Source organism: Oncorhynchus keta, chromosome 37 (assembly GCF_023373465.1).
Source record: "Oncorhynchus keta strain PuntledgeMale-10-30-2019 chromosome 37, Oket_V2, whole genome shotgun sequence".
Lineage (NCBI taxonomy): Eukaryota > Metazoa > Chordata > Actinopteri > Salmoniformes > Salmonidae > Oncorhynchus > Oncorhynchus keta.
Window position 1 is genome coordinate 12,186,765 of NC_068457.1, and position 24,905 is coordinate 12,211,669.

At 42.9% G+C, this 24,905-nt stretch overlaps 2 protein-coding genes across 3 annotated transcripts; both read right to left on the reverse strand.

Annotated features, from left to right (window-relative positions):
- Positions 1-998: 998 nt before the first annotated feature.
- On the reverse strand, positions 999-8,525 carry LOC118369987 (transmembrane protein 237B-like). Of its 2 annotated transcripts, none has more exons than XM_052499166.1 (14): positions 8,341-8,525; positions 8,067-8,108; positions 6,797-6,828; positions 6,665-6,678; positions 6,485-6,556; positions 6,109-6,243; positions 4,557-4,656; positions 3,476-3,633; positions 3,089-3,212; positions 2,672-2,863; positions 2,299-2,372; positions 2,067-2,154; positions 1,750-1,871; positions 999-1,244 (listed from the first exon to the last, which is right to left on the reverse strand). In XM_052499166.1, exons 1-14 carry the CDS (start codon positions 8,359-8,361, stop codon positions 1,180-1,182), a joined length of 1,239 nt encoding a protein of 412 aa, XP_052355126.1. In that variant the 5' UTR covers positions 8,362-8,525; the 3' UTR covers positions 999-1,179. The 2 variants fall into 2 exon arrangements, with proteins under 2 accessions (XP_052355126.1, XP_052355125.1); XM_052499165.1 differs by having other exon boundaries at positions 6,109-6,246.
- Positions 8,526-9,037: 512 nt separating this feature from the next.
- LOC118370325 (MAGUK p55 subfamily member 4-like) lies at positions 9,038-23,354 on the reverse strand. The gene is given in 20 exon segments (XM_052499167.1): positions 9,038-9,729; positions 9,925-10,059; positions 10,220-10,328; positions 10,524-10,617; positions 10,744-10,824; positions 11,065-11,277; positions 11,406-11,420; positions 11,540-11,560; positions 11,674-11,721; positions 14,839-15,115; positions 15,354-15,425; positions 15,561-15,646; positions 15,740-15,821; positions 19,135-19,266; positions 19,420-19,503; positions 19,609-19,686; positions 19,779-19,900; positions 20,019-20,122; positions 20,683-20,854; positions 23,204-23,354. Coding segments are annotated over 18 exon segments (1,899 nt in total). The 5' UTR covers positions 20,077-20,122; positions 20,683-20,854; positions 23,204-23,354; the 3' UTR covers positions 9,038-9,537.
- Between the last annotated feature and the right edge of the window lie 1,551 nt (positions 23,355-24,905).

Here is a 24,905-nt window from a genome sequence, read left to right on the forward strand (position 1 = left end):
TAAAATAGAATCCCCCGAATGATTTTTGAATGACTACCTCATCTCTGTATCCCACACATACAATTATCTTTAAGGTCCCTCAGTCAAGCAGTGAACTTCAAACACAGATTCTATCGCAATGACTAGGGAGGTTTTCCAATGCCTCGCAAAGAAGGGCACCTATTGGTAGATGGTAGGTATAAATAAAAAGCAGATATTGAATATCCCTTTGCACATGAAGTTATTAATTATACTTTGGCTGGTGTATCAATACACCCAGTCACTATACAGATGCAGGCGAAACCTCTCAGGGATTTCACCATGAGGCCAATTGTGACTTTAAAACAGTTAGAATTTAACGGCTGTGATAGAAAACTGAGAATGAATCAACAACACTGTAGTTACTCCACAATACTAACCTAATTGACAGTGAAAAGAAGGGAACCTGTACAGAATACAAGTATTCCAAACATGTATCCAGTTTGCAACAAGGCACTAAAGTAATACTGCAAAAAATGTGGCAAAGCAATTCACATTTTGTCCTGAATAGTGTTGTGTTTAGGGCAAATCCAACAACACATTACCGAGTACCACTCTCCATATTTTCAAGCATAGTGGTAGCTGCATCATGTTATGGGTATGCATGTAATCATTAAAGACTGGGGACTTTTTCCAGAGAAAAAAAAATCTACAGAATGGGCAGAGGCAAAAGTTGAGAAAAACCTGATTTCAATCTGCTTTCCACCACACTGGGAGATTAATTCACCTTTCAGCAGGACAATAACCTAAAACACAAGGCCAAATATCCACTGAAGTTGCTTACTATGAAGACCGTGAATGTTTGTTCCTAGGTGGCTAAGTTACAGTTGAATACTTTCTGAAGGCACTCTATTTAATGTGGTATATATATATATAAATAAAAGAAGACACAGCCATGCTCTTTCAGGTCAATACACTATAATGTATGTAGTGTATTGTATGTTTGGTTTAAAGTCCCCAAAATGACATTTAGAAGCATCTCAGTGGGATAACATTTTTTATTATTTCCAATGGTAACCAATACATTTGACAAAACATGCACACATTCGGGTCATACAAAAATAAACTGATTATTGCCACAAACAACATGTACATTTTGTGTTGGCTGATAAAATACGGTACAAAAAAAGATGTGCGAGCAAAAATTTAAACAAATATTCCTCAAGTAGACATTTCTGATTTCTCCTCTGGTCTCAAGGACTCGATCTCCATAGCCATTAGGAACCCTGGTTTGGAGATAGAAATAACATGGGCTTCCAATCTCTCTAAAGACACCTGACATACAACGCTTTTATACACATGAAAAATGAAAACACATCTCTGAAGGGAATCTAACATGTGTGTCATTAGGTAAGGTTGCTGAGTATGTGTACAATCCAGTCAAATTGCTGTGGTCTGTCTGAGGTTCTTTGTCCCTTCTAGTAATTGTATATCTATGGTGTATACAATTTCAGTATGGTGTATACAAAACATATTAAACCATATATATAGATAAGTATTTAGAGCGTGGTAACATATAGAACTGAGCATGTCAACAATGTCGGTCGCAATTTATGTACGCCTGAGTAGGTATTTTTGTTTACAGTAGTCTTTTTTTTTCATCTCTGTTAATTGTGACTGTTGTGCAGTAAGTCTTTGTCAATGTCATGCAGAACTACGTCTGCGGAAATGTTAAGTTGCTGTTTGTTTAATTAAATCTCCAAAAACAAAATAAAAAAACTTCAGCCTCACCTTCGGTGTAATCCATCTCAGGCCTGGCGGAGATGAAGATCCAGGCCAATCCAACCAGCACAGCCACCACCAGGTTCACTATGATCCACGGGTTCAGGATCTGTTGCTCTGACCCAGGAGGCCTGGAGAGGGGAGGGGGTTGTAAAAGTCACAATGCTTTTTTGGCTGGACTCAGAGGAACAGAATAAAAGGGGGTTCTCTTCTCTCTGACTCCCAACAGTGATATTGCTGAGTAGGATAATCAATATAAAAGAACTAACTTAGTTCAACATGTGACATGTTAATATCAGGACAATAAAAACAGTTAGTTAGCACACCATAAGGTCTCATTAGCACTGGGGTACAGGTTGATGCGGTCACTGGTCATCTGCTGGCTGAGAGAGAGGACCAGAGCTGAGAAGTACACTGCAGGAGGAGAGGGAAAGTTACTTCAGTGAAATGACCATTTGCCAAGGCCAGAGAGACATAGTGCTTGCTGCATCATATACAGGTTGGTTCCGTCTGTCCTGAATGAATTGAGTAACATGCTGTAAAGATGTTTTCACTCACAGAAAGAGGCTAGAGCAACTGGGTCCAGGGTGACAAACTCTCTCATAGCCATGGTGCCTTTGGCCAGATTCACCCTGAAATGGAAAGAGAATGAGTCTACACGCACACACACACACAGGGGAGGGACAGGGGCACACTGGAGTTTGTTGTAAAATGTGCAAGCCTGTAGCTGGAGAAAGGAGATGTGTGTGTCTGTGTATGTGTTTGTGAGGGGGTCCATTGATGGAACAGAACGAGTGTGTTGTATACATACATACACAAACACCTCCTAGCTCTAGCCACAGGCTTCCATATTTTCACAACAATGGCCACATTTATTTTGGGCCTGACCCAAAATAACAACAATGTGCCACCTAGAAACCCACCTCCTTACCTGTCAAAGGCTGACACAGTGCTTATAGCCAGTAGCAGGTAGAAGAGAGACTGTGCAGGGTAGGCCAGGCTGTGGTACTGCTGCAGTAGGTTAGGCAGAGTAGTGAGATGGTTTCCTGCCAGGGCATAGATCACTATGATGTTCCACACTGCATAGCCTGCTAGGAAGCCGTGGCAGAACAGCCCAATCCCTCTGTATATTAGAAATAGAGAGAAGTGATAGAGGGAACATTCACACACACACACACACACACAGGTAGACTCACACATGCACAAATACACAGTTTTTCAAACAGACACCTGCACACACACACACACACACACACACACACACACACACACACACACACACACACACACACACACACACACACACACACACACACACACACACACACACACACACACACACACACACCTGAAGCCACCATGTACCCTAACAGACACATCCTTGGTGGTCCACATCTGCTGGATGTCCACAAAGTTGTCCACCTGATCGCTGGACTTCGGTCTGTCTGACCGATCGGCCGCTTGAAACCTCTCTGAGAGTTAAACAACACATTATCCAACATAGAAGACAGGACACACAAGGATGTCCAAATAATTCATAAAAAGCCAATTTTTCCAGACACAGAAACAAGACGAGTTCTCAAACCAAGTAAGGCTTCCAATAGAAGTTTTCCATTGCAATTGTTTCATAGTCCAGGACTAGGTTAATTCATCTGTGTCCTGGAAACGAACCTATACTCTTAAACTCTACCATGTACAGCAAACATAAAATAACATAAGGAAGGGGGATACTCACTGCTCCTCTCGACAAACACCTTCCCCACAGGCTGGCTCTGTCCCAGGGGAGCAGAGAACAGGGAATGCTGCGGGATGGGTGGCTGAGCGTCTGTGATGATGTCATCGTCCTCGACATCAAGCTCGTTGACGTACTGTGTCTCGGACACTTTCGACTTCCTAGGGAGTGACCACAAAGAAAGAAAGAGAAACTGAGCTCATTAAAAGAGCAAAGGATCTATCATAATAGAACCATATAAGTGAAAACACATTTTACTTTACTATCAAATTTGATTTGTCACATACACGTGATTAGCAGATGTTATTGCGGGTGTAGCGAAATGCTTGTGCTTCTAGCTCCGACAGTTTGGTAATATCTAACAAGTAATATCTTACAAATTACACAATATATACCCAATACACACAAATCTAAGTAGGAATGAATTAAGTCTATATTCTGTACATATGTACGAGCGATGTCAGAGCGGAACAGACTAAGATACAGTAGAATAGTATAGAAAACAGTATATATGTATGAGATGAGTAATGCCAGATATGTAAACATTATTAAGTGAATGAGATACAGTAGAATAATATAGAAAACAGTATATACAAATGAGATGAGTAATGCCAGATGTGTAAACATTATTAAGTGAATGAGATACAGTAGAATAATATAGAAAACAGTATATACAAATGAGATGAGTAATGCCAGATATGTAAACATTATTAAGTGAATGAGATACAGTAGAATAGTATAGAAAACAGTATATACAAATGAGATGAGTAATGCCAGATATGTAAACATTATTAAGTGAATGAGATACAGTAGAATAGTATAGAAAACAGTATATACAAATGAGATGAGTAATGCCAGATATGTAAACATTATTAAGTGAATGAGATACAGTAGAATAGTATAGAAAACAGTATATACAAATGAGATGAGTAATGCCAGATATGTAAACATTATTAAGTGAATGAGATACAGTAGAATAATATAGAAAACAGTATATACAAATGAGATGAGTAATGCCAGATGTGTAAACATTAAGTGACTAAGATACCATAGAATAGATAGTACATCTTTTAGCGTATCTTACTTCTTCCTCTTGGGTTTTTTGGTCACTTCTTCCCCTGCCTCGGCTGTGTTCTGGACCAGTCCATCCCCGTTCACCAGGTCAGCCTGGTCATCCTCCAGGTCTGAGACACAAACAAGCGAACGAACAACGCTCCACATGTAACTTAATACATTTCACAAATACAGCAAGTACAACTATGACATATAGCCTATAAATGGTTTTGGTAAAACAGTACGGAATGTATTGAATATAAGTGGAATATATTCTGAACCATGCAGAAGTGATAGAAGAAATAATACACAAACAAGATCATGTTTGAGTTACAAATGTAGGAAGAGTAGGTATATGGTTCCCCTGAGGCATGCTGTTTACCTATAGCCAGGCCTGCTGTTTACCTATAGCCAGGCCTGCTGTTTACCTATAGCCAGACCATAGTCATGCCTGCTGTTTACCTATAGCCAGTCATGTTGTTTACCTATAGTCAGACATGAAGTTGACCTATAGCCAGACATGAAGACCTATAGTCAGACATGAAGTTGACCTATAGTCAGACATGAAGTTGACCTATAGTCAGACATGAAGTTGACCTATAGTCAGACATGAAGTTGACCTATAGTCAGACATGAAGTTGACCTATAGTCAGACATGAAGTTGACCTATAGCCAGACATGAAGTTGACCTATAGCCAGACATGAAGTTGACCTATAGTCAGACATGAAGTTGACCTATAGTCAGACATGAAGTTGACCTATAGTCAGACATGAAGTTGACCTATAGTCAGACATGAAGTTGACCTATAGTCAGACATGAAGTTGACCTATGGCCAGACATGAATTTGACCTATAGCCAGACATGAAGTTGACCTATAGCCAGACATGAAGTTGACCTATAGCCAGACATGAAGACCTATAGTCAGACATGAAGTTGACCTATAGTCAGACATGAAATTGACCTATAGTCAGACATGAAGTTGACCTATAGTCAGACATGAAGTTGACCTATAGTCAGACATGAAGTTGACCTATAGTCAGACATGAAGTTGACCTATAGCCAGACATGAAGTTGACCTATAGTCAGACATGAAGTTGACCTATAGTCAGACATGAAGTTGACCTATAATCAGACATGAAGTTGACCTATAGCCAGACATGAAGTTGACCTATAGTCAGACATGAAGTTGACCTATAGTCAGACATGAAGTTGACCTATAGTCAGGCATGAAGTTGACCTATAGTCAGACATGAAGTTGACCTATAGTCAGACATGAAGTTGACCTATAATCAGACATGAAGTTGACCTATAGCCAGACATGAAGTTGACCTATAGTCAGACATGAAGTTGACCTATAGTCAGGCATGTTGTTTACCTACATTCAGGCATGTTGTTTACCTATATTCAGGCATGTTGTTTACCTATATTCAGGCATGTTGTTTACCTATATTCAGGCATGTTGTTTACCTATATTCAGGCATGTTGTTTACCTATATTCAGGCATGTTGTTTACCTATAGTCAGGCATGAAGTTTACCTATAGTCAGGCATGTTGTTTACCTATAGTCAGATATGTTGTTTACCTACGGTCGCTGCCTTTTTCTTCTTCTTCCTTCTCTGTGGTGCAGCTTCCTGCGACTCGGGGGTCAAGGCCTGGATGACCTCAGATGACCTACGACTGCTCAGGCCCCCCATCTGGGCCATCTCCACCCCTGGGTCTGCTGCACATACAAACAACACAACTCTCTTATTATATACATGAGGTGTATTTACTATGTGGTTCAAGTCATTGCTGGTACTTTAACAGTTTATACATTACTATTTGACAGTGGAATGCAAGCTTAATAACTAATTGATAGCTTGAAACTTAAAGGCAAGGTGCTTCCAAAATTTGGAACAACGTTGTTCACCAGCAGTTCAACAGAAGGAGCTCCCGAGAACTATTCCTTTTCCACCCACCCTCTGGGCTTTCAACACCATCCACCTGACTCTTTGACTTTTTCCTCTTGCTTTTAGGGACCGGCATCTCATCTACATAGGAGACAAAACAGGTTAAGAAAACTATATCCAAGCCAGCAGCACCAACCTAAATTCAACAGATAAATGATCTATTACAACATCCATCTGAAGGCAACTCACCACCTGTATCTTGACTTCATGCAGTTGTTCAAATGCCACACATAAAAAAGGGAAAGAGAGAGCGTGAGAGATGTTCTGCTGGGATAAATGAGTTGAAACAGTATCACAACAGGATAAGGAGGCGAGACTCACCTTGACATGGGGGGCAGGGCACGCTGTCCACGCTTAAAGAGGACACGGAAGAAGAGAATGAGGCTTGGCATCTTACATAACTCCTTCAAGAATAGTTCATATACTTCATTATTTAAAAAAAAAATGTTTACCTTTATTTAACTAGGCAAGTCAGTTAAGAACAAATTCTTATTTACAATGACTGCCTACACCCCCGGCCGAACCCTCCCCTAACCCGGACGACGCTGGGCCAATTGTACGCCGCACTAAGGTACTCCCAATCACGGCCGGTTGTGACACAGACTGGGAACGAACCAGGGACTGTTGTGACGCCTCTAGCACTGCAGTGCCTTAGACCGCTGCGCTCTCAGGAGGCCCTCAATCCATACATGGCAATAGATAAGAACATAGGGGAACCAAGGAACAATGGAACCAAGCAAGTGGTTGTACAAAGCTCTCTCCAAAACTTGCTTTCAAAGTAGATAACACTACCAGTCTCAAACAGTACATTTCTCCAATTGATCTTAACAATACAATCCTCCAAAACTCAAACCTGGACTCAGAAAAGAGAGTCCTTTTCATACAGTGAAAAGATCCAATAGTACCATGGCCCGGCTTCCCAAAACTAGGCCCACGACTGTGTATGAGAGAACTTACCGTAAGTTGTTTTCTCACCATTACATCCAAGAATTAGGAAGGGCTCTGGGGATATTCCTGTGCCACAGACTTGCTGACACGGCCTAATCCTGGGCTAAATCTGCAGTAGGCATCTGCCAAGGTACTGGAATACCAACCAATCAAGGCATAGATCAGATCAGACTATTCAGACCTGAGGGATTTGTCCCCTTGAGGTATAAAGTGAAGAAGACCCTCAACAAAAAATAGCCTACACCTTTATTGATGTAATAATTTGGTGTAAGAACAATGTTGATGATTATTAGGGCCATATTTTATTTCCCTCCCATATTGTGCCGCCTTTTTGAAGTGACATTAGCTACATCCACCTCTTCATGGTGTTGTTGACCTTTGCTCCTAATGCTGTATGGTTCTACAGCAAGGTCCCTGTCACACCTTCTGCTTTGTTGTTGGGCCCTCTGCAGGTTGCGGAGTGCAGAAACCAGAGAGACCTATGGAAACTGGCTGTCCGAGAGCAGTCTTTTGACTGGGCATGTGCTCATAGGCTACCAGTGTGCTGCATACTAGCTAGTTACAAGTCGAAATGTACTTAAGATGTATGATATGGATGGTCGTGTAAGTGTAGTGCAGTATGCGCGGCTACTGGTAGTGGTACCTGTGGAAGAGGCGGGAGGTCCCTCCGTCGCGTCTTTTGTGCCTAAATAAATATTTTTGATTAAAAAACAGACCTCACACACTGGGCAACTGGTATATGATTAAACATATATCACTCGTTATAACGAATTTATAGATAAATAGTTATAGCTGAGTAATATATAGCAAAATGATAACTAGCTAACGTTAGTCGGCTAAATTAGCTAGCACGTTTAAGCTAGAGCATCCTTGTGTCCCGACCGTTACAAGATTAGCTAGCTAAACTAGCTTCATACCTGGAATCCTCCTGTGTCCATTTCTGCGCGATACCCTTTTAAAACAGAACCCCAATAAGAACTAGCTAGTTAGCTACCTAGCTGTTAAAACGTTTCGGGCTTGTAACGTCTGCATGTTGGTTGCCACGCTGTTTACCCGACCTTGCCATGACTGTGATTTTTAACTGAGAACACAAAAAGGAACTTCCTGATTTTCAAAATAAAAGCCTTCTGTCTTCTGCACTTGTTGACACAGAATGCCACAGAAACACATATTCAAAAACACCTGTTCACACACAAAATGGTATTTAAAAAACAATTAGTAACAGTATACCATCATATCTTTTATAATTATTCCAAATCCCATTATGTTACACTAAAGATATTCTGTATAATAATAGCCTGGAATTACAGCCTGTGCCGAAGGTATCCTTCAGTATTATAAACTATAAAAATAGAGTCGCACACTCCATATATAAACTCCCAGTCATTTATTGGGTAAATCACCAACGTTTCGGCATCACTGTGCCTTCTTCAGGGTGAATTTACTTTTTATAGTTTATTCGCCGTTACTCTGGGTATGTGCCAGCTCACGTTTTTTTATTCTGTTTTTTACCTTTCAGTATTATGAAAACATTGTGTTCAAATGGTGAGCACACAACTCCACTTACTTGCTCACCTTCATACTGAAAAATAGTACCAATCTTGAGCACTTGAATTGACATTCTTTGGCATTAACATTATTTTTATTAAATAAAATAAAAACATTAAGAATATACAGAAATTCAGCATGGACAATTATTTGCTCTAAATGGATACGAAAGATGACGTTAACCTACAACCTCTCATAGCATGCCTGTGTAGCACATCAATACATGATCTCCAACTACGCACACAATTTTAGAGAAAAACAGACATGATTTTTGGTTTAATCCAGCTCCATCATAGCCTTGAATATGCTAATTATTCAACAACAGATTCAAGCAGACACAAGGACAGTATCTGTATGAGTCTCTCAAACTCACCACTAAACAAAACAAAACAATAAACCCAATCCAAAACAAATTCCACTTGAGAGCAGAGGGTATCTTCAGAAGTAGCAGCCAAAGGTGACAGCCACTCCTCATCCATGTTGTTCTCCATTCCCTCTTTTACGATGCCCTGCCCTCCATCTGTTTGTTATCCTTTTATGTCCTCTCCTCCCCTCTATTCTCCTCATCAAAACTCCTCTGTGGGTCGTATCCAGCTGGCAGGAACCCACTGTGGCTCATCCTGAGCCCTCCTCACAGCCCTCAGTAGCTGAACACATGAGTCTTGCAGCCCGTCGTTCACCATCACAGAGTCAAAGAACTGGCAGTAGTGAGACTCCATCTTCCTGGCTGCCTCCTCCATCTCCTGGAAGTCTTCCTCCTGTTGGGAACAGAATAACATGACAGTTGGTTACTATCCTAACTATGGCATGATGGTCAGTATTTCAACCAATTGATCACCATGGGGATGGCGTATTATTACCAGGTTTCTTTGGAAAAAGAGGTTCAAATCTTGAGAGACTTCCTGGTCAATTAAAACATTGAGAATTGATAATAAAACCATAGGAGTGCTTACTTTGAAAGGTCTGTTATCATAGTAATTGGTGGTGATCTGAGCGTCCTTTCTGGTCTCCTTCATGCGTTCTGCGGTGGGCGGCTTCACATAGATAATGTAGGCCTTAAGCTCATGTGTCCTCACTGACTGGATGGCCTGGAAGGGGACAGTCATCATACACGGGTCAATTGAGAACTAATTCTCAGTTACAATGAAGACCTGGCCAAGATGCAACTGAGGTCAAGACAGAGCTAACTCCACAATAGGGCCAAGTGAATGATGAAGCCCCACTGATAAGAACGCCAGCAGGACTCACATGAGGCTCGATGTCGATGACACAGATCCTTCCACTGTTCAAAACATCCTTCACAGCATCACGACTAGTGCCGTAGAAATGATCTTTGTACTCCCCGTATTCCAGAAACCTGTTGTTTTTTATAAACGCAACACAAAACCCTGGCTTATAATCAGGTGGTCCACATCAATGTTATTAACTTACTTAATCCTCTTTGTCCCCATTAGGACATAAGGCCACGAGTCACATTCATGTTGTGACAGTTGATTTAACAAGATGTGTTCGTGAGAGGAAAGTGAGCAGCTGTTACTCAATGAGTACCTACCTGTTGTTGTAAACCATGTTCTCAAACAGCTCCCTGTTGATGAAGTGATACTCTTTACCAGACTCCTCATAGCTCCTCGCGGCTCGTGTTGTGTCTGGAGGAAGAAGGGAAAATATGTCAGATGACATCACCGGAAGACAAGACGTCATATAAGACCTTGATTTTATCCATGTCAACAATGGAAGTCAGTCAAGTAGGCCACTCAGGTAGGTGTACTCACGAGGCACTGCCCCTTGAAAGGTCACTGGGTTGATTTTGATTAACCGTCTGCGAAGTTCGTTCACTCCAACGCCAGAGGGACCTGAGAGAGAAGGACACACTTGTGAGGTCTCCGTCATGTCATCACACATATTCTGTGTCAATACAAGCAGAGGCACACTGTACATGTACAAAAACAGTAACACAACATGTGTCATATTGTCTCTGCATTATTGGCCACAAAACCATATGGACAATAGTACGTATTCACGACAGTCAATACATATCTGAATCTTTTGCCAATCTATTTGTGTTGCTGGTTAGTGCCGGACTGGTGTCTTACCCACGAGGGCAACCAGGCGGTGTTTGTCCTGCGGGTTGCGCTGGTATCGTACCACCTCTTCGTATGGGTTGTTGAGGGCATTGTAGCCGCTGCGTGTGTAGAAGGACTGCTGACTGGAGCCTGTGCTTAGGGACTGGCGCCGACACAGACGCAGGCTACGTCTGAACCCAGTTAGATAGATCCCCTCGATGTTAGTGCTGAACTCACCCTCCTCTAGGAGCGGGGGGAACAGGGAGGGGGAGAGCATGAGAATGGGATGAATGTGCATGTCACTAGACATGGTGTTGGAGTTGATTCTAATTGAGATCACAGGAGAGCTCAGTAGAGCAGGTCATGCTCACCTTCTCTTAGCTCCTCTCACATTTCAAATTAGAATTCAGAAATGATTGCGATAAAGAAAACAAGGTTATAGTTGAGTGATACTGTATTTTGTATAGGCTGCATGATCAACTAACTTCAACAAAGACTTACCTACCAGATTCAAAAGCTTCCTCATCTGTTAGAAAATAGAAGAAAACCATTCATAACATAATCCACCAAAGTCATTTTGCAGTAAACAAATGAGTGAAACAATATGATTTATTGTAGAGGAAATTAGGGAAACCTTACCAGCTTCAACACACTTTTCATCAATCAGGTCTTCCTCTGAAAGAGCAAAGTATGACAGGCAGTGGTGTAAAATACTTAAAAGTACTACTTAAGTCATTTTTGGGGTATCTGTACTCTATTAATATTTTTGACCACTTTTACTTCACTACATTCCCAAAGAAAAGTATGTACTTTTTACTCCATACATTTTCCCTGACATCCAAAAGTACTAGTAGAATGCTTAGTATGACAGTAAAACGGTCAAATTCACTCACTTATCAAGAGAACATCCCTGGTCATCCCTACTGCCTCTGATCTGGCAGACTCACTAAACACATGCTTCGTTTGTAAATAATGTGTGAGTTGGAGAATGCCCCTGGCTATCCATAAATAAATAAAAAACTAGAAAATGTGGCCATCTGCTTTGCTTAATATAAGGAATTTGAAATGATTTATACTTGCACTTTTGATACTTAAGTACATTTTAGCAATTACATTTACTTTTGATACTTACAGTGCCTTGCGAAAGTATTCGGCCCCCTTGAACTTTGCGACCTTTTGCCACATTTCAGGCTTCAAACATAAAGATATAAAACTGTATTTTTTTTGTGAAGAATCAACAACAAGTGGGACACAATCATGAAGTGGAACAACATTTATTGGATATTTCAAACTTTTTTAACAAATCAAAAACTGAAAAATAGATGTGCAAAATTATTCAGCCCCCTTAAGTTAATACTTTGTAGCGTCACCTTTTGCTGCGATTACAGCTGTAAGTCGCTTGGGGTATGTCTATCAGTTTTGCACATCGAGAGACTGACATTTTTCCCATTCCTCCTTGCAAAACAGCTCGAGCTCAGTGAGGTTGGATGGAGAGCATTTGTGAACAGCAGTTTTCAGTTCTTTCCACAGATTCTCGATTGGATTCAGGTCTGGACTTTGACTTGGCCATTCTAACACCTGGATATGTTTATTTTTGAACCATTCCATTGTATATTTTGCTTTATGTTTTGGATCATTGTCTTGTTGGAAGACAAATCTCCGTCCTAGTCTCAGGTCTTTTGCAGACTCCATCAGGTTCTTCCAGAATGGTCCTGTATTTGGCTCCATCCATCTTCCCATCAATTTTAACCATCTTCCCTGTACCTGCTGAAGAAAAGCAGGCCCAAACCATGATGCTGCCACCACCATGTTTGACAGTGGGGATGGTGTGTTCAGGGTGATGAGCTGTGTTGCTTTTACGCCAAACATAACGTTTTGCATTGTTGCCAAAAAGTTCAATTTTGGTTTTTCATTCTTCCACATGTTTGGTGTGTCTCCCAGGTGGCTTGTGGCAAACTTTAAACAACACTTTTTATGGATATCTTTAAGAAATGGCTTTCTTCTTGCCACTCTTCCATAAAGGCCAGATTTGTGCAATATACGACTGATTGTTGTCCTATGGACAGAGTCTCCCACCTCAGCTGTAGATTTCTGCAGTTCATCCAGAGTGATCATGGGCCTCTTGTCTGCATCTCTGATCAGTCTTCTCCTTGTATGAGATGAAAGTTTAGAGGGACGGCCAGGTCTTGGTAGATTTGCAGTGGTCTAATACTCCTTCCATTTCAATATTATTGCTTGCACAGTGCTCCTTGGTATGTCTTTTTGTATCCAAATCCGGCTTTAAACTTCTTCACAACAGTATCTCGGACCTGCCTGGTGTGTTCCTTGTTCTTCATGATGCTCTCTGCGCTTTTAACGGACCTCTGAGACTATCACAGTGCAGGTGCATTTATACGGAGACTTGATTACACACAGGTGGATTGTATTTATCATCATTAGTCATTTAGGTCAACATTGGATCATTCAGAGATCCTCACTGAACTTCTGGAGAGAGTTTGCTGCACTGAAGGTAAAGGGTCTGAATAATTTTGCATGCCCAATTTTCAGTTTTTGAATTGTTAAAAAAGTTTGAAATATCCAATAAATGTCGTTCCACTTCATGATTGTGTCCCACTTGTTGTTGATTCTTCACCAAAAAATACAGTTTTATATCTTTATGTTTGAAGCCTGAAATGTGGCAAAAGGTCGCAAAGTTCAAGGGGGCCGAATACTTTTGCAAGGCACTGTAAGTATATTTAAAACCAAATACTTTTACTCAATTAGTATTTTACCGGGTGACTTTCACTTTTACTTGAGTCATTTTCTATTAAGGTATCTTTACTTTTACTCAAGTAAGATAATTGGGTACTTTTTCCACCACTGATGACAGGTCAGTGCAAAGTCAATAATGATATACACTATATACAGTGGGGCAAAAAAGTATTTAGTCAGCCACCAATTGTGCAAGTTCTTCCACTTAAAAATATGAGAGAGGCCTATAATTTTCATCATAGGTACACTTAAACTATGACAGACAAAATTAGAAGAACAAAAATCCCGAAAATCACATTGTAGGATTTTTATTGTGCAACCTGTAAAGTTTGGTGGAGGAGGAAGAATGGTCTGGGGCTGTTTTACATGGTACGGCCTAGGCCCCTTAGTTCCAGTGAAGGGAAATCTTAACGCTACAGCATACAATGACATTCTAGATGGTTCTGTGCTTCCAACTTTGTGGAAACAGTTTGGAGAAGGCCCTTTCTTGTTTCAGCACTACAATGCCCCCGTGCAGAAAGCCAAGTCCATACAGAAATGGTTGTTCAAGATCGGTGTGGAAGAACTTGACTGGCTTGCACAGAGCCCTGACCTCAACCCCATCGAACACCTTTGGGATGAATTGGAACGCCGACTGCGAGCCAGGCCTAATCGGCCAACATCAATGCCCGGCCTCACTCAAGCTTTTGTGGCTGAATGGAATCAAGTCCCCGCAGCAATGTTCCAACATCTAGTGGAAAGCCTTCCCAGAAGAGTGGAGGCTGTTATAGCAGCAATGAGGGGACCAACTCCATATTAATGCCCATGATTTTGACAAGCAGGTGTCAACATATTGTTACACTACATGACTAAAAGTAACTGCCCCTCATTGAAAACTGGCACTTTAAAAAAGGATCATAGTTCTTACCTTCATTCACAGTGCTCACTTCAGGTAAGCAAGAGGATTAAGATAATTGTCATTTGTTATTGTTATGGATATACAGTAATACTTGTAATACTTGTTACCAGCTGCTTATAATTTGGTGTGAAAGAGTTGAAAAGCCAGACATAAAGGTGAGACTGTACTCTACTCACAGGGTTTGATGCAGGTGTGCGGCTGGTAGGGCTGAGACCACCAGAACTCTTTCTGTTTCCTCCTGAGCAGGTTGGTGGAGGGGATAAGGCCAGCACAGGCCGAGGTGCTGGGTAGTTTCTTGGCCTGCCACCAGAGGGAGTCTGACTGGTCCACGATCTCCAGCAGGTCTCCCTTCCTGAAGTCCATACCTGCCTCGGCGCAGGGGATGGCCGGGTCCTGCTGGGGACTGTAGTCTGCCATGGCACGCACATACAGCTGGGACACCAGGAGACACAATACACCAGACAACAAGACACAAGAACAATGCAATGAAAAATATCTTTACTACAACACTGAAGACAGGAACTGAGCCATAGGTTTTCTTGGGAATAGTAACCTCCTATTGTCAAGAGAAAGACTTTGGTTTTGGTGCCATTATGGTTCAATGAGCTTACATGACTTGTCTGATACTGTTACTAGGGAAGGGTAGGTCGGTGAACATGCCATTACTCACTATCGTCTGGTTGTTGACTGGTCTGTCTGTGATGGGAACCACTTTGAACATGAGGGTGCCTTGAGACCGGGCCTGTGGGTTCAAAGACAGATAAACCATGATGTACATCACTGGTGGATGAAGACTTACTACAGACATCCTCTGTGTTGACTGTGTGAAATGTGTGGATATTTGTGCAGCCAAGCAGTGTTCTGCTGGTAGACTCACCAGTCTCTCAATGACCTGCTCAGGCTCCAGGCCATTTACAGAGTAACCATTCACCTCTGTGATCCTGTCCCCTGCATGTAGCAGACCTGGGGAGAGAGGGGGGAGGGGGCACACATGAGTAAGAAGAAACAGATTAAAGAGAGAGAGAGTTAGTGTGTGATAGAGAGAGGTGGTCTCACCGCTGCGGTCTGCCAGTCCTCCATGGATCACCCGTGCCACAAAGATCTCCCCTGTTATCCCATTTCGCTTTATCGTGGCTCCCTAAGAGAGAGAGACAGAGAGGGGACATGAATCCAGGGTTAAAAAAATGTCCTGTAGCTCTCACACATAGTAAGCACCAAAAGTATTGGGATTTTGAAGAATGTTAAGTTGCTTTGGCTCTGTACTCCAGCACGTTGGATTTAAATGATGCAATGGTTATAAGGTTAAAGTGCAGACTGTCAGCTTTCATTTGCAGATGCACAAATATCATACACCCCCCCAGAAAACCTCCACTGTTGTTGCAATGGTGAGAGGTTTGCATGTTTTGGGAGTATGATATTTGTGCGTCTAACTTCCTCACTCATCATTATTCACGATTCATTCAGGATTATCCGTAATCATGGCAGCATCCACATGAATTTAGAAGTGTTTAAAAACATTATAAAAGTGACTCCAAAATGACACAACACATTATTTACCATTCTTTCTAAATAATCTGAAACACAAACAAAACAACAGGAAATGCATCCAACACATGTGTAGACACGCAAGCTTGATGTAGCCATTGTGTGCTATGAATATGGGACCAAATACTTTTTACCACTTTAATACACAAGTGAATATACAAAAAGTGCTGTAATTTCTAAACAGTTCACCAGATATGGATGAAAATACCCTCAAATTAAAGCTGACAGTCTGCACTTTAACCTCATAGTCATTGTATAATTTCAAATCCAAAGTGCTGGGGTACAGAGCCAAAACAACAAAAAATGTGTCACTGTCCAAATACTCTTGGAGTTCACTGTGTACAGAGATTCATCACTGGGGTGGAACAGCAACAATCACACATTTGGCATATTTCAGGTTATGGAGGGTGTCATGAGATATGAGATGAAGACATCATGAGTCCAAAGGGAATAATGGACATGCTTTATTTACAATTACAAAATGAAATCATGTGAAAATAAGAGATGACATTCGGGAAACACAGAGTTGCATGAAACACAGATGGACGGCTTGAGGATGGAAACGCAACAATGGGCATAGCCAACACATCACAATTGCGGGATGAATGGTGGGCGACATGATGGTGACGAAGATAACAGAAGAAAGGATAAATGCCTTTTGAAGCCGAGGTCTCTGAGGGACTCTTGAGGAGAGGACCATTCCCTGAAGTAGAGGAATAGAAGGTCTCCTGGAGACATGAGAGCACCACTGTCCTCCTGGCTGGTTCACTTCCTCTTCTTCTTCCCCTGGCTGGAGCTGGAGCAGCAGCCAGTCTTGTTGTGGTTGGGGGCGAGCGTAGCAGGCGGTGGAGTTGTTGAGAGGCTGTTGTAGAGGTGGGGTTTCTGGAACTGGGGTTCCACATGCTTCTTTTGAGATGTGGGGGAAGCACCAACATGCTTTTTGGGAGACATGGGCGGAACCCTGGTCTTCAACCCTGCCTTGGGTGACCCATTGCAGGCTGGGGACTGAGGCTGAGAGATCTTGCCCTGGGATGTGGATATGCCGTCCATAGAGCCAGTGAAGGAGCTGGAGGAGGAGATGGAGGAAGAGGAGGACAGGGAGCATACTCTGGACTGGTGTGAAAGGGATGTCTGAGTCTTCAAGCTGCTGGCTGTGTGTTCTTGTTCGCTGGCTGATATGTTGACAGGTGGAATACCGCTGCTGGTTCCTCTATGTGGTTCCGGTGTATCTGCTACCGCCCTGCTGGCAGCGGTGAGTGTCTGCAATCTGCTCACCACCTGGGCCAGCAGCGTCAGGGCCTGGGCATTCTCCTGGACACTCTCAGACATGCGCTCTGTGGCGGCAGCCATCTTCTGCCCTAGCAGCCAGACGTCATTGGTGTTGCGCTCCATAGAGCTAGCAGCCTCCTCCACTGTGGACCTCAACTCATCCAGGCTCTCCTGCTTAGCCAGCTCCACAGGGGGGTCGCGAGGCATCTCATCTATCCGCCGATGCTGCATGGGGCTGGGGGGAGCCGTGCGGATCCGGGATCTGACGCTGTAGCTCCGGAACCGCGGAGGAGTTCCGGGGGGGGTGGTGGTATGCAGCCATGCAGGGAGGGGTGAGAGTCCAGGGCTGGAGGGGTGGAGCGCGGTGTGGGAGAGGGGACAGGGTGTTGGCTGACTCTCTGTCTTGCTCCTTGATCACATTATCTCCAGAAGCAAGGAGGAGAGAGGTTGGAAAAATGTAATCTATTAGCCTGAATAAGAGTAGAAGTTCCATTGTGTTGTATTATAATGTCCTGAACTGATATGTATTGCAGTGTACAGCACTGTACTACTCATGGCAGTAGATACAGTATTGAATCATATTGTTTGCAGGGCCTTTTCAACTGTAGTTTGTTCTTACCAATCAGGACAGAGTTACAGACTGAGGGGGCAGAGCGATTAAGACCTTCTTCTTTCCAGAGTGCATCAGTCTGGCACATTCTACAGTTACTCATTGGCTTAAACCGTGGTGGAGGGCGGGGCTTGGCCAGGGGTGGTGGACCTGCAGAAGATAGCAACTCAGCTGGTGGGTAGCCGACTCTCCTTGTGCTGGGCATGACTGGTCGTTCCCCGGGCACTACGGCCCCCAGAGCCCTCACACCGTGCCAGGGGCCCTCCGCCACCCTGACCCCACCGTGGATCAGCCTTCGGCGGGTCATCTTCCTCAGGGTATCCCAGCGACTGCGGATCCCCCCTCCTGAGCTCCTCTTTCAGGGGGAGAGACAGGGCTAGACAAGATTACCTCTGTCTGAGACCATAGATACCTCTATAGCCCTGAAATAGGGATCTGGGTACACAGGGTACTGCTGAAACTGTCTGCCACCAGGATTGGATTTAGATTTGTTCCAAACAGTTTCCAAAAGAGGTCGCAATGTCAGATGTGGATGGGTAGGAGCTTCCAAGTATATACAACTTAATAACTATGGGAACATTTTTGGGGTCAAATTGAGTGACTGGAAATTGTATATTTTGGTGTCCTAAACTGACACATCGTGACACTAATCATAAGCCATCCTGGAATGTTGAAGTATTAAAACCATCTCTACTACGATTACTCTGATTGAAATCATCTGTCACACAATTTAACAATCGAACAAATTACATGTTATGAAAGCATCATCTGCCCTTTCTTACAGCTTCCGTCAGGTCCTCAGGAGTTGCTGCTTTGTACTCGGTGTGCATAAAACGCGACCTTTCTGTAACCTTGCATGGAGGGAAAAGTGTGAAAGTACTAAAAGTGTGTTTTTGGTATCCACGTTAGAAAATAGCAAGGTGTAAAAGATTGCACCCTTGATGATACTTTTAATCTAGTATTTTTTTGTTGTTGCTTTAAGCCTTCCTCCTTAAAAACAAACAGTTGTATCCAATCCATGACTCACCAGCTGCTGCTTGTTCTTCACCAGACAGACTATCCTCATGGCCTCCTCATCGTCAGGGAGGTTGTCAGGGATAGGAGGCAGCACAGGGTCATAATCCTTCTGGGCCACCATATCATGGGTTGATATCAGAGCCTAGGACAGAGCACAACTATTAAGTCAATTCATTCATTTAGGTCAGACTCAACACACATAAATAACGCACACAACCCAGAAGAACTTAGTTACAACAACAACAGATACAAAGTTTAGGATCATAGGAGCCCTTTTTGCCTCAGGATCTCTCACCTGGAGGTGTGGTCCCCTGAGGAGACTGTAAAGCTCCCTGGCCTCAGCAGAAGTGTTCGGAACTGTTCTCATGTCAGTCAGAATCTAGAAGAGAAGCAGAAAGACGGTTTGAGTGGACACAGGACAGGACTGACACCACTGACACGCCAATGAGGGAAGAGGGCAAAGCAGTAGAGGGAAAGGTCCTACCTGTTGGATGAGCTGTGTTGTGTACGGTAGGAAGGGAGCAGGAGGCTCTCTCTGGTGTTGCCGCAGACACTCATGCACCTGGAGACCCGAGAGAAAGTAGAGATGAAGTGAAACACAGCCTTTCTAAACCCCAGATGAGAGTATATCACAGACTAGACTCCCAGACTAACTTTGAGCAGGGAGTTGAGCCAGGGGGCGTTGAGGAGGCTGTATAGGAGCTCTGCCCCGTTGATTTCCTTATTGATGGAATGTTTCACCTCCTCCACCACGTCAGACAGGATCTGCCTTAGCCCTGGAGGACACCAACATAATCATAAAGATAAATAGCAATAGGATTATCACAACATACAGGAGAGAAGTGCATTGCCATCAGCTAGAGGTTGAGAGAGAAGCCGGTTCCTATTTCTGACCATGGTCACTCAGTCTAGGGGACGACATCACCACCTCGGCTTCCACAGTCTGCCTCATGGGGATCACCCAGCACTGACCGCTGGAAATTCACCCCAACCCAGACCTTGGAAAGAGAGAAATGAGATAAAAATATATTCTTTGCTTAGTAGTTCATCTAAAAGCTGAATGATAACATCTAATCTTCTTACACATTTTCGATAACAATAACGTAACATTAATCCAGATTAATAAGACTCTGACCTCTATATACATAGTCATCAGTTCTGCTATGATGGATGTCAACAGGGTGTTAATAACTTCCCAGGTAAAAACAGCCTCCACTGTCACACGTTAAAAACCCTAAGGGTAACTTAATGCCCAGTGTGTGAAATAAACTCAGGGTTCAAAAGTCAATGGCCCACTTAAGCAGTCTCTTCTAATTCCGTATTCTACGTGCTACCATGTCCCTGTGTCGGTCAACATCACCCATTCAACAGAAAGATAAAACAATACTGGTGATGTAGTGTTACATCTTAAAACAGAAGTATGTGGATTTTTTTTTAAATCCTGAAAACTAGAAGAGCCCAATTCCACCTCCTCAACAGTCAGAGTGAGAGTCTACTGTATCTGGGCTCGGAGCCAACTGTAAAAGACTTAACACATTCCTGCGTGCTCACTACTTACCTCTGTGGTCTCTTTTCTTCCAGTCCCTTTGACTCGCTTCCTCAATCCTTAATTACTTAGCTCCAGAGGAGGATTTGTCCTCTGTGTAATACAGTTTACCAATTTTTGCCACAGAGTGAGAGTCCCCAGGGAATTTGCTGGTAACAGGTCTGTGCTTTTACCACGTAGCGAACTGGAAAGAAAGAAGAGAAGAGTGTAATCCTCTCTCTATCCCAGTTAATCCTGGGCAAGTGAGTTGTCTCTCTCTTGCCGGAAGTGACAGAAGCGTGTCGAACCTGCTGCTGGCCTGTCCAAGGCTATCCTACAGCTCTGCTCCCAAAGCTTCTTAACTCTTTCTGCTTTTAAAACCCACCAGACCGTGGCCTGATAAAGCTAGTGTCCTAAATGACACCCTATTCCCGATACAGTGTACTACTTTTGACCAGAGCCGAGGGCTCTGGTCAAAAGTTGTGCCCTATATAGGGAATAGAGTGCATTTTGGGACGCATCCATGGCCACACAGCTACTCTGTGTTGAATAGAGGGAAAAGAGGGGATACCCCACAGTGTGTAATTAAACACATCACTGTACTGAGCTCCCAACAGCTGGAGGAGATAGGGACAGAACATGATGATGATTAAGTCATTATATACTGTAGTACCCGACTACACATTCTGCTTCTCTAACCATACAAATTAAAATGTAAGTCTGTCGCACACTCATCTCCTTGCTGTGGACTTATTTGACCAATGTTTTATCAAACACAATCAGAAACTGGTTGTCGATGGTGATCTAATGAAGTAATCTGCCAGGGAAAAAATATGATTTCATGTTGAGGACAATACAGAATATATTTTAGAGATCAACTTTAACCTAAGATTATCTTGAGGCGCTGTAAAAAGCTTTGGCTTTAAAATTCTTATTTTTGTATTGTCATTAATTTACCCCCCTCGATCTAGCTTTTTAGGTATAGAAATAGGACAAAGCTTTTTATTTTTTATTTTTTTATTTCACCTTTATTTAACCAGGTAGGCTAGTTGAGAACAGGTTCTCATTTGCAACTGCGACCTGGCCAAGATAAAGCATAGCAGTGTGAACAGACAACACAGAGTTACACATGGAGTAAACAATTAACAAGTCAATAACACAGAGAAAAAAGGGGAGTCTATATACAATGTGTACAAAAGGCATGAGGTAGGCGAATAATTACAATATTGCAGATTAACACTGGAGTGATAAATGATCAGATGATCATGTACAGGTAGAGATATTGGTGTGCAAAAGAGCAGAAAAGTAAATAAATAAAAACTGTGGGGATGAGGTAGGTGAAAATGGGTGTGCTATTTACCAATAGATTATGTACAGCTGCAGCGATCGGTTAGCTGCTCAGCTAGCTGATGTTTGAAGTTGGTGAGGGAGATAAAAGTCTCCAACTTCAGCGATTTTGCAATTCGTTCCAGTCACAGGCAGCAGAGTACTGGAACGAAAGGCGGCCGAATGAGGTGTTGGCTTTAGGGATGATCAATGAGATACACCTGCTGGAGCACGTGCTACGGATGGGTGTTGCCATCGTGACCAGTGAGCTGAGATAAGGCGGAGCTTTGCCTAGCATGGCCTTGTAGATGACCTGAAGCCAGTGGGTCTGGCGACGAATATGTAGCGAGGGCCAGCCGACTAGAGCATACAAGTCGCAGTGGTGGGTAGTATAAGGTGCTTTAGTGACAAAACGGATGGCACTGTGATAAACTGCATCCAGTTTGCTGAGTAGAGTGTTGGAAGCAATTTTGTAGATGACGTCGCCGAAGTCGAGGATCGGTAGGATAGTCAGTTTTACTAGGGTAAGCTTGGCAGCGTGAGTGAAGGAGACTTTGTTGCGGAATAGAAAGCCGATTCTTGATTTGATTTTCGATTGGAGATGTTTGATATGGGTCTGGAAGGAGAGTTTGCAGTCTAGCCAGACACCTAGGTACTTATAGGTGTCCACATATTCTAGGTCGGAACCATCCAGGGTGGTGATGCTGGTCGGGCGTGCGGGTGCAGGCAGCGAATGGTTGAAAAGCATGCATTTGGTTTTACTAGCGTTTAAGAGCAGTTGGAGGCCATGGAAGGAGTGTTGTATGGCATTGAAGCTCGTGACCAAGAAGCTATTGAAATTCAAATATTTAAATAAATAATTTAAAAGTGTGATGTGTAAATCGACAAAAAAAGTGTGTGCAATGTGTGTCTATGCCATCGGGTTAGCTAGAACCAGTTTTGAAAGTTTTAGGAGTAATGGTTATAATAGCTATTGAAATTTGAACATTTTGATTTGTCACTATGTTGACGGTCCCTAACTGCTGTTGGTGGACGTAAGGAAAACTGCAGGCTAATATCCATCGAATATCCAACCTGAATCTGTCTTTACTAGGTCGAATAATGCACCGATATTGCTAGCACCTTTAGCTAGCGTGGCCATCTTGTGCATTTCTGTGGATGCATGCCGAGTAAGGTCATTCTCCCTAATGGCCAATTGAGAATTCTCGACGGCATAAAGTACACAAACCTTTGGTCGAGTCACCACTGAAGGGCTTAACCCACGTCTTTTTTGCCTCCCATTGTTTGTTGTAGACGCAAAGTCTTTTCTTTTTTGCAGATTTTTTCATATTTCCTTGATATGCCAAACCGACCGAACAACAACAGGAATTACTTTTCAAGAATTGGCTCGTTTACGCTATACTGTGATTGGATAAATATACGGGACAAGGGAGGTCCTGTATGGACAAACTAATTAAGCCCAATATAAGTGACATCCGGCTAATAAGGGACAGTTGGCAACCCTAGCACACACCTCAAGTAGCCTAGCTCATAGCCTATCCCATAGGCCTATATGTTTTGATACGTTTTATATAACAACTAAAGTGGCCAAATAACTTAAAATTAAGCACATTAATCTGTTTTGCAACCGGTGGAGCATCCTGGCATCCATAGACGGCGTATGAGTTTCAAGTTTAGGGAAGGTAGTTTTCACCATAAAAATGCACCTTTATAATATAGAATTACATGCATAATTGCATTTGCTAATTGATTGCATTTTGAAACATTTGCGTTTATAGCCTACTGCAGTGTGTTCATTGCTGCGCCTCCACTGTGAAGAAATAGCCTAATAGCTTATCAACTTTTAAAGCTAAACATTCTGATCTATTGCATTAGTCTCAGTCTCATTGCTTTCACACGTTTTTATGCGAGTGGTTGCATTAATTCATTTGGGATCTATTGCAACCCACAACTGTCCCAGAGTATGTTTGGAATATTAATTTCTTGCACAGAAGGACAAGGTGACCAATAGAATAGATCAACTTTTATACTATGGGGGATAGTACATTGACATAGGCTAGTGCTTTTGCTGTTCGTTAGGCCTATTCATCTTGTTGGCTGACGAAAAGTAAATGTGGACAGTTCTTCTAACATCTTCAATATGCGCCTTGGAATTCGATAAGAGGGACGGTGCAGTTGCGTCCCAGATGTGTCTGTCTTCACTTGTAGCCTGTGAGAAGGACCCGATCATGTGACAGGCATTGGCTAATAAGAATTGAGATATGGGAGTGAGAGGTGCTTTGGAAGCATGGCAGCCAGTAGAAGGAATTATAATTGTTATATTCAGGCCAAGGGCACAACAGCCACAAAAGGCATGGATTTTTTTAGGGGGCATTATGGCCACACACAAGGGGGATGCCTATCATGACTTCCGCCGAAGTCGGTCCCTCTCGGTGTTTGGCGGTCGATGTCATAATAATACTTTTGTCAAGTATACTCCCTCCCCGGCCTCTAGGTCATCAGGCTGCTGATTATCCCGAATACCTGTCACAATCGTCAAGTGCACCAGCACCTCATGACACTCACCTGGACTCCATCACCTCCTTGATTATCTTCCCTATATCTGTCACTCCCATTGGTTTTTCCCTCGGGTGTTATTGACTCTGTTTTCATGTCGGTACGTTGTTTGAGTGTCGTGTTTATTTATTAAAACACTCCCTGTCCTTGCTTCCCGAATCTCGGCACACTCGTTAACAACTTGGTTGTTTTATTTAAACTATGATTTTAAAAGGGCACTGCGTTCATCCACCTCTGGCCTGCTCGCCTCCCTACCACTGAGGAAGTACAGTTCCCGCTCAGCCCAGTCAAAACTGTTCGCTGCTCTGGCCCCCCAATGGTGGAACAAACTCCCTCACGACGCCAGGACAGCGGAGTCAATCACCACCTTCCGG

Bases quoted from the DNA above. Each gene is read 5' to 3' on its own strand.
- LOC118369987 (XM_052499165.1), bottom strand. From the start codon at position 8,361: ATGGACACAGGAGGATTCCAG. The intron at 6,247-6,484 runs GTGGGTGGAAAA...TTGTATGTGCAG, and splicing joins TGGTGTTGAAAGCCCAGAGG to CAGACCCAGGGGTGGAGATG. The intron at 2,373-2,671 runs GTAAGGAGGTGG...TTTCCATTTCAG, and splicing joins ACTGTGTCAGCCTTTGACAG to GGTGAATCTGGCCAAAGGCA.